Source organism: Phocoena phocoena, chromosome 16 (assembly GCF_963924675.1).
Source record: "Phocoena phocoena chromosome 16, mPhoPho1.1, whole genome shotgun sequence".
In the NCBI taxonomy this organism is placed as follows: domain Eukaryota; kingdom Metazoa; phylum Chordata; class Mammalia; order Artiodactyla; family Phocoenidae; genus Phocoena; species Phocoena phocoena.
The window spans coordinates 69,480,853-69,490,901 of record NC_089234.1 but is presented as its reverse complement, the minus strand read 5'-3'; the positions used below and the strand labels follow the sequence as shown (position 1 = coordinate 69,490,901).

Here is a 10,049-nt window from a genome sequence, read left to right as displayed (position 1 = left end):
CAGCAAATCTGCTAAGGAGCATTAGAAAGAGGAGCAGCGCCCCGGAATCTCTGCAGGAAATGTTCTTTATATTAGACATATACAAGCAGGTCCTGTCAGATGCACAGCGGAGCTCGCCAGCTCTCGTCTCCTCCAAAAATCTCATCAAATGAAACCGCTAGACAAGGGAGATTGGGAAGAGGTAGATCTCATCTTCACACACTTTAAGGGCAGAATTTATTTTTACAGACCTTCCTATATATTTTTTGCCTTGATCCATCCTCTTCCCGCCGAGATCGGACGGAGCCTTTCTGCCGATTATGAATTTGATCAACCCACGGTTGGAAGGAAACCTACACATTTTTGACAGGAGCTGAAAATTGAGTCGTCAGAGAAATATTAGGACACATTTTCAATCATTTTGGTGCCGAAGGGGAGGCGAGAGCTTAGTTTTATATTGAGAGATTACGCCGGCTGAAGGCAGAGAATGTTTTTCCCTGCCAGGACCTGATGCAATCCATTCAAGCCAACAAGTTTGGAGAGAATGTTGAGTTCAATCAATTCAGAACGTCGAGATGGAGCCCAACTCACTCCAGGTATTTCGCTCTCCTCCGCTCCTCCGATCCCGGCACCCCCCGGCACCCCCCAGCCCCCCGGCTCACCCACACCTCTGCACCCACCCACACCCCCCACAAACTTTTCACCAAACTTTTACCCTCTGCATCCCCCCAAATCATTTTTATTGTTTAAAAAAATCCCTGCAGTGATCATACATACATAATGTAATTCTACCGCCTCAGATGGAGAGGTAGGGAGAGGTGGGGGGCCCGGAGTCTTTTTTTTTTTTTTTTTTTTAAGGGAGGCAGAAAATTTGTGTGGGCTCTATTATTTTTTCCACCCAGCTTTATATCTGTTGGCTCTTCTGTATTAAGAGTGTGGATGTCTGTGTGTAAATGTGTCTGGGAATAGACGTTTGTGCTCTGATGGCTACATTATTTATTTGGTGCTTTTTTTCCCCTGCAGTGGGTCGGCTCACCGTGTGGCTTGCACGGACCTTACATTTTCTACAAGGCTTTTCAATTCCACCTTGAAGGCAAACCAAGAATTTTGTCCCTTGGCGACTTTTTCTTTGTAAGATGTACGCCAAAGGATCCGATTTGCATAGCGGAGCTCCAGCTGTTGTGGGAAGAGAGGACCAGCCGGCAACTTTTATCCAGCTCTAAACTTTATTTCCTCCCAGAAGACACTCCCCAGGGCAGAAATAGCGACCATGGCGAGGTGGTAAACTTATATCTCCCTCTCTTCTTTCTTTATTATTTTTTCCCGTAGTAATGCTTATTACAGGGCAAGCTTGAAAATACTGTATTCACTTCTGCAGGCGAACAGGATCGACTTCTTTTTTAAAGGGGTAGCGCCACTAGCTGGGGCTCGAGTATTTTGCCATTGTCAGAGTTTGGCTGTCAGCTTTACAAAGAAGATCCAACTGCTGATTTTAGTCAAGATCAAATAACTTGTTCGAGAAGGGTTTTGTTCAAGGATGTGTGTGTGTGTGTGTGTGTGTGTGTGTGTGTGTGTGAGTGAGTGATCCTGCTATTGCCGCTTGAACATCACATGCTTTTTATATTTTTTGCCTTTTGAAAATTTACCTTCGCGTCTGGCTCGGTAGGGGATGGGTGGATTTCTTTCGGTGGGTTTCGATATTGTTCCCTTTTTCTTTTCTTTTTTTTTTTTAAGTAAGTATTTGATATGTTTAAGAGGGCGGAAATTACGAAATGGAGGCAGAGTGAGATCAAAAGCTATTGAGTTGGCAAAGACGTGTTGAATAAAGTGATAAATGACAGGTACTGGAATAATACATTCAAATAACTTGCAGATCTGCCCGGGCGGATTTCAAAGCGGTCGTGTAACCGGCACAAACACGTTAAGCATTAACAACTATCTCTCGTCCCCACCCCCTCCCCCCGGACAAGCCATTTGATGTTCTAGTTTTCAATTACTCCACGCAAAGTGGACGCCTTCCAGCGCGATCTTTGGGGATGTGTGGGACGCGGACGGGGGAGGGAAGGGCAGAGGGGTGTGTGCTCACCCCCTGGCCCTGCGGGTCCGGAGTCCTCCGTGCCCAGACGGCGCTCCTGGGGAGGGTGGAGAGGGACAGAGCCTCCCCGGCACGTTTCTGGGCGGCCGCGGGGGCGCTCGCCGGCGCTCCCGGCAGGACGCCCGAGGTGAGCCCGCTGTCACCGGTCGCCGGGGCGGCCGCCCCTATTCGGCTCTGTCATTTCATGTGTGACCGCATTTCTGCGGGCTCCCCTCGTCAGCTGACCGACCTCAGCACCCTGGTACCTACCGGGGGAACTGTTTTGGGAAGGCTGTGCCTGCGGCGCGGCGGGGCGGGAGGGCGCGCGGCCGCCTGTCAAGGCTTTGTGTTGCCCAAGCGGGAGCAGGGCAATCAAACTCAGACTTCTGAGGGCAGCTAGCTCTGTGCCAGGCTTTCGAGTTGTCGAGGTAGGTGTAAGGACCATTTTGTTAAGTGAATGGTTCCCCGTTTAACTCATCCCGGAGCTCGAAGCTGCCTGCCAGTCCTTCCAGAATTCCTTGGTCTGGTGGAGTTGATTGTACTTTTGGCACCTCCAGTTCACTCCTTCTGGCCGAGATCGAGTTACCCGTCAGTGGTCTATGCCGGTTAATTACCGGAGTTCGTCAAAACGTTCGCCCTCGTTTCAGCCTCTTCGGAAATAAGCCCCTCCCCCCTCCCCGAACACCTCTCCCAACCCACACGCCCTCCCCTCCGCCCTCCCGGCCAGCTATGGGTTTTAAATGTTCACCTTTCCCGACGTCTGCCGGCAATTTTACAAAGGTGTTGTTTGGAAATGCTGTGAAAAATCCTGCAGCCTACCAACAGGTTGAGCTCTTTGCACCGCCCAAGGTTTGGCTCGGCCCCCTCCCCCGACCCAACTTTCCTGCGCAGCTGTCTGCCTTCCCCTCCCCCTCCTGATTTCTTATTATTTGCTTTTCAAATTTATTACTTCAACATGGCCTGTGATCTGGAAAAGGGAAGGATTAAATATCCAGAAAAGAGCTGGTGCCTAATAGACTTCTGACTGAACCCAGAAGGAAATTATTCAGTGTTTTATGGGATATTTTGTGGCCACGCTCTTTTTTTTTTTTTTCAATTGAAAGCGGAATATTTTTTAAAGACCCCGAATTGACCCCACTTGGTCCAGTTTTAATTTCTGTTGTGTAATTATATAGTAAATTCTGATTTAAGAATAAAAGAAATATTAGCTGAAGGTTGCATCTGGTAGAACTAATGATAGTGAATAGATATATTTTTAAATACACGATTTTTTAAAAGACATTAGTCATTATGGGGAAATGTAAGCGAACCATTTTAATGATCTTTGCGTTTCGTCGCTGCTCTATGAGCCATACCTGAGAAAATTAATCTTGCCATTTAAAAGTAAACTCTAGGGGGTTTGGAGAGGGACATGGCTCTATTTATATTCCTCAGCTGCATATACATCGTCTAATATTATGCATGATTTGTTTTTTAATGCTAACACGGCTGGTAATTAGCTGTATGATTATAGTTGTATATTTCATTAGGACTTTGGATGATGTCCTTGTGAATTATTCAGCCATATTAAAACAATTTTCAATTGAGATAATGACACGCCTCAAAATTATGCAAATACAGGCTACATTGTGCAAAATAATTACGACAAATGTAAAGCAGGTAGAAAGTTTCCCAGTGCAGATCGGTTTTCCACCCTGGTGATGTCATTTCCCCCCTGGCCTAAGATAGTCAGTCATTCATGAGCAGAATAGCAGCAGCAGTCTCCTCTGGAGGAGAGCCTGCAGAAACCAGCATTTACTGCTGGCACCTAGAGGGGGCAACAGGGCCCTCTCATTAAGACATTTGCTTTGTTTTCTCTTACTCTGTTAACTTGTTTATGTACAGCGAAATGATTTTGTTATTGATTTTAAATAGTTTTGAATGATGCATTTGCCATTTGCAATGCATAACTGAAAGAGAAAGGTTTCCTGGTGACGTGCACTGTGCCTTGGAGAAAATGTTCAGCACATTTAAATCAGCCAGTACAGTTTATTTAAAGTAACCAAATGGAGGTTAATAATTTCTTGATTGAGCTGACATCAGCATCCATTTCAAAAGGACAGCCAGGACTCCGTATGCTTTCTTGGCTTAAGAGCATCATTCTGTCTTTTTATGATTTCTTGAAATATAAAGACATGGGTTCTAAAAACAGGGAAATTATCATTGTGCGAGATTAGAAATAGCATCCCTGTGTGGTTTGCTATGATCTGCAGAGGACATTTTTTTTTTTTTTGGTGGGGGAGGGAAATTTTCTTATTGATCTTTGCGTTAATTGTATCAGGCTAGATAAGGCAGGGATTTGTATGCCCATTTTATAGATGGAGACAGAGGCTTGAAGAGTTTATGTGACTTGTCAAAGGTCGCCGGCTAGAACCTAGGCCTTCTTAAGCTTTAGGGTTGCTTTATTTTCCCGCTGAAACCTACCCTTGAAACTAGAGCTTGAATACATCATATTATATTCCAGAAGTGTGTACTAAATGTGGGCAGTTCCTTGTACATTTTTGAACTATGACTAGTCAGCTTTGCTAAAGGTCACCAGATATTTAGGTAGCAGAATCATTCTTATTCTATAAAGTTCAGTTAATCCTAGCCAGTGTCATAGGACAATAACAGTTACATTTTAATACCATTATTAATAATCATTAACAATTTATTACTAGTTTAAGTAATTAGGATAATGTCTGGCCTGCTTATATCACTGCTGCCTACACATACTTAACAGTGCTGGCAGCTGGTGTGGAGGAAAAGCATTCCAGAGACTCACATCTTGATTCTACAGCTTACTATTTGTTTGCCCTTGGATAACTGTAAACACTCTGAACCTCAGTTTCTTCATCTGCAAAATGGGAACAATAGTAAAGCTGACTGGGGATTGTTATAAATATCAAGAGACATTATTATGGGCAAAATTACTTTATAACTGTAAATTAAATAAATAGAAAAGAGGGCTTCCCTGGTGGAGCAGTGGTTGAGAGTCCGCCTGCCAACGCAGGGGACACGGGGTCGTGCCCCGGTCTGGGAAGATCCCACATGCCGCTGAGCGGCTGGGCCCGTGAGCCAAGGACGCTGAGCCTGTGCATCTGGAGCTTGTGCTCCGCAACGGGAAAAGCGACAACAGTGAGAGGCCCGTGTACCGCAAAAAAAAAAAAAATAGGTGGATGTACAAGGTTGGATTTCAGCCTGACGGATCATAGGCTGGATTCTACAAGAAAGCTTGCTGGTGCCCTGCAACAGCGAGTGTGGATGAGTAAGTCAGTGATGTTAGGGAGTCAATATCAAGCATATCTGGGCACTACAGATTTTAGTATGCAGCCAGGGTATCTAACAGTGGTTTGACTATCACCAGCCTCACTATCCAGTCAAAAATTGTTAAAAATCCATATTCACAAGCCCCTACTGGAATTAATTTATTTAGAATCTCTGGAATTGGGGTCCAGGATTCTGCATTTTAAACAGTCTTGCTGTGTGGATCTTGGGCGAGTTTTAAACTCTGTGCCTCGGTTTTCTCATCTGTAAAATGGAAATATGGTACCTACTTCCCAGGATTATTTTAAGGATTAAAGGAGTTAATACATGTAAAGTGCTTACAACTGAGGTGGGCACATAGCAGAGTCTCCAGTGATGGCTGACTCATTATTATTATCATTAATACTAGTATCGTTGTTCTCGTTAGAGTTTGAGACCCCTACCATGGACCTTCCTAAAGAAAGCTTTTCTCTATGAGAGGGCGGCATTTAGGTTAGTTTACTAGAACATATAGCCAATTCAGGTCCCCCCAGATCAGGCTGGCTTTCATCCATATGGTGGTTTTAGCTGTGTTGCCATTATAAAAGGCTCCTTAAGGATTTACGTTTTAGTATCGAAATATGCTGTCAACTGGATCAGCAGGAGTTTTTAGAAGATCACCTGATCATATCACAGACACATTCTGAAATTCAGGAGGTGCTGGACTGGCCTTGCTCTGCCTGTGGGTGGCCACTCACTGGGTCTCTGGTCTGTTTCCATGAGCTGATTTCTCTTTTTAGAAGTTTCTGAGATCTCTTCAGTGTCCTCACTAGCCTTGCAGAATTTCTTTAACTTTTCTAAGCCTCAGTTTCTTCATCTGTCAAATGGATTTAATGGTTTCTACTTTGCCAAGAGAATTAGTAATAATAATGAAGAGGTCTTGGCAACTAGCCTCGAACCTATACATGCGAGCTCAGCAAATGATGGATGCTGTTATAATAGTTATCGTTTATTTTTAGTAATGATCTTAAGCTAAGAGAAGGAATATCTTTACTCTCTCCCTAGCAGGCCCTTTAGAACTAGGGTGAGAACTAATGAATTACATGGACAGAGTTTATTGGACTGTGACAAGTGTCAGCAAACTAAGGCCAAAGGGCCAAATCTGGCCCACTGTCTGCTTTTGTAAATAAAGTTTTACTGGAACATAGACTGTTTATGTATTGTTTATAGCTGCTCTCAGACTACAGTGTCAGAGTTGAATGGTTGTGACAGTGACCATATGGCCCACACAGTGGAAAATATTTACTCTTTGGCCCTTTACAGAAAAAGTTTGCTGACCCCTGCCCTATGGAGTTGATCCGAAATAAGGAATGTGACTGTGTACCTTTTAGTCTTTCTTCCTTGGCTTTGGAGCAAGATCCAGTAATAGAAGAAATACTTTAACATTAATATGTCAAAAACCTTTATATGTACAAAATTCTGTTTTAGCATTGAGCCTAGGATGTTAAAATTTGAGAATCAGTAGAATGTATATACTAAGTTGTATTTTGGATGGTTAAGTTCCCAATTCCAGCCAATGCTGGTTTCATCTATCTTGAGTTAATAAAAGCTGCTTGCTGAGTGCTATGTGCTCCGTGCTTTGCTAGGTACAGAGATGGATGTGAAACAATTCATGATGTGGCTTTTTTTCTCAAGAAGCTTATCAATCTTGATAGAGAGATGAGATCAGCACACGTTTTTAAAAAATGTAAAAGCAATGTAAGATGTAACACATTGGTGAATTGTTCTGACAGTAAATGCAAAAGGGTCACTATATGTTTTTGGAAAACGCATGTGTTCAACTCCTCAGCTGCTGATTGAAGACCTACTAGGTGCTGGACAGTGGGGTACTGAGATACAGGAGAATGTCCCAGCCCTCAAAAAACTCTTAGTCTACCCCCATAGACAGACACTGGTCACAGAAAAGCTGTCAGACTCTTATCTGCATCCCTTAGTTAAAGTGGAGATTAACTAAGGTCACTATTTATTTGTAGCCTTTTGCAATCTTTCTGGAAACTATGAAGTACTGTCTTCACCTTTGAGGTCTTATTCACTCCATGCATATTTATAGAGCACCCATTTTGTGCCAGAGCCTGTTCTAGGCCCCGACATCCAGCATTGAACAAGACAGACAAGTACCCCTGCCCTCAGGGGACTTACAGTCTAGTGTTTGGTTTTAATCTCCCAGGTAGTTTTCGCATGGTGCTTCCTGGAATGGTTATCTGTGTGCTTTTCCTGTGCTTGTCACTCCCTCTTCCCCCTCCCCACTGCAGTGCTGTTCTCAGAAGCAGAGGGTTGTGTCTTACTTCCCTCTGGGTCTCCCCACAGCAGTCAGTGCATTCATCAAGTATCTACTGAATGACTAAATGTCATGATTAAAATGAACGCTTCCCCACAGCCTGCTTTCTTTAAGCTTGGCCCAATTTCTTTCTTTCTGGCAGAGGGTCATTCACCTGTGGGCCAGCTCCAGCAGCCCACCTCACATTTCTTTCTCTTCTAAAATCCATATCATTTTGCACCATAGGCTGTGAAAATGCGCAAAGGTTTTTTTTTTTTTTAAGTAGAACTCGCCAAAGAAATTAGTGACTACTTGGGACTGAATGATCAGGCGAGAGCCAGCATCTCCATCTTTTTCTTGTTTTGTTTTGTTTTGTTTTGTTTTTTTGCGGTACGCGGGCCTCTCACTGTTGTGGCCTCTCCCGTTGCGGAGCACAGGCTCTGGACGCGCAGGCTCAGCGGCCATGGCTCACGGGCCCAGCCGCTCCGCGGCATGTGGGATCTTCCCGGACCGGGGCACGAACCCCTGTCCCCTGAATCGGCAGGCAGACTCCCAACCACTGCGCCACCAGGGAAGCCCCAGCATCTCCATCTTTTTGAGCATGTTTCCAGTCTTCAGCCATCAGCCTATAGAAAGTCAGGGTTTTGGGGGAATTCCCTGGCGGTCCAGCGGTTTGGACTCTGAGCTTTCACTGCCAAGGGCCTGGGTTCAATCCCTGGTTGGGGAACTAGGATCCCACAAGCGGCACACGGTGGCAAAAAAAAAAAAAAAAGAAAATTGTATTTAAAATAAATAAAGGTTGTTTAAAAAAAAAAAAGTCAGGGCTCTGGGGTGGCAGTCTGCGGAAAGATGGGACTTCAGGGAAGGGGAGTCACTTCTCACCTGAGTGTTGGTTGGCAGTTCCGGCGAACTAGCATGTTTTCCAGACTGATGTTCTTGATGAGGCCACATGTTTGATAGCAAGTCAAAACCGTAATCAATTAAAACCTGTCTTGACATTTAGAGTGTCAGGCACATACTAAGGAAATGTTATTTTTATGGAGTGCACGAGTCCATACATGTAAATACTTCGCTGTTAGTTATTAATAAAGCATGCCATTGTTCATAGTGGCATCTAGTGATACATGACTCAGGCTCATTTATCAAAGTCTAGTTTTAACCAATATCCAGAATATAATTGCTGGAATCAAATGGATTTGCTTGTCATTTTTTATAGCCAGCGTGGTTGGATATCTGCCATCTTCTACTCAGAATAATATTGTAGCTAGTGATTACCCGTTGGCTTGGCTTTTAAATAAATTTGAAATAAATTTATTGATTGTTGGCTTAAGGATTCATTCGCCTCTCAGAAATGTGGTCATGAATTCCTGCATTTCTTGAAAAATCTGCTCCTGTGCCCTCGCACGAGGATGGCTTTTTCTAGCCGCACCAAGGTCCTTGCTGGCCTCCTGGAGATCAGAACCTGGGCCTTGGCCTTTGAAGAGCATGGCTCGCATCCTGTGCTGTGAGCACCCGTACTGACGACACGTTTCCAATGTGCAGATGACGATGATGATTGAAAGGGTGCTTTAGACTCATGCCAATGGCATCAAGTCTCCAGTACACACTTGCGTACATTAATTCTGCTTTTAAAATCAGACGCATTGTTAACAGCGTTCAGGATGGATATTTGACATTTGTCACACAGACTAGGACATGTGGTTTAACTGCATGAATCTTCTGTAGGATCTTTGTGGCTGTGTGAATCGACGCACAGTGGTGGGTGTCCTTACACACATGAACGTCAAGTTCCGGGTCCCATCTCCATCCTTGAAGAGAGAGAAAAACTGGGGGTAGAAACCACGTGTTGCTAGTCAATCTGGTGGCCCCATAACCATCTCCCCTCTCCCCACCTTTCCCTTCTCATGACTCCAGCGCACCTGGGCTGTGAGGCGCATCCCTCCTCCCCAGAGTTGAGTTCCAAGCCGGATCAGTGGCACTAAACATTAAACTCTTGTCTTTGAGAATAATAGGCTTTGCTTTGTACACCCTCAAGCATGTTGAGCTACTGTGCAGGCTGGAAAATAAAAATGTTCTAATTGTGTCTTTTAAATAAGCATAGGATTGAATTAATTAGACCATATTTTGTCTTTAGTTGCTTAGTTACCCAATAGTATTCCTGGGCACGAGTAAGATAAATTGGCTCTTTTTGTGCTGCCTGTGTCCTTTAATCATAATTACTGTACTGCTTAGAAGAGTAAAGCATACATAGATTTTGAATTTTTTATTAATAGTCAAAAGTATGCGTATGTATATAAAGTATATGCTGTTTAACCTGTTTTATATGCTTTTATGTGGGAAGAAGTTTTACTGTGGTGGTAACATTTGCATTAGTTGCTCAAAGATGTAGTTCTGGGAAATACATAATTGAAATGT

The 10,049-nt window shown here is 43.9% G+C and overlaps 1 protein-coding gene across 2 annotated transcripts in view; it reads left to right on the top strand.

Moving 5' to 3' along the window:
* Positions 1 to 546: 546 nt before the first annotated feature.
* The window catches only part of ARID5B (AT-rich interaction domain 5B), a 184,588-nt gene continuing 175,085 nt past the window's right edge, over positions 547 to 10,049 (top strand). The window contains exons 1-2 of one of the 2 annotated variants that reach the window (XM_065894449.1): positions 547 to 575; positions 1,003 to 1,257. In XM_065894449.1, coding sequence (XP_065750521.1) covers positions 555 to 575; positions 1,003 to 1,257 — 276 coding nt within the window. In that variant the 5' untranslated portion in view covers positions 547 to 554. The remainder of the gene's footprint in view (positions 576 to 1,002; positions 1,258 to 10,049) is intronic. The other variant, XM_065894448.1, reaches the window with a different exon arrangement.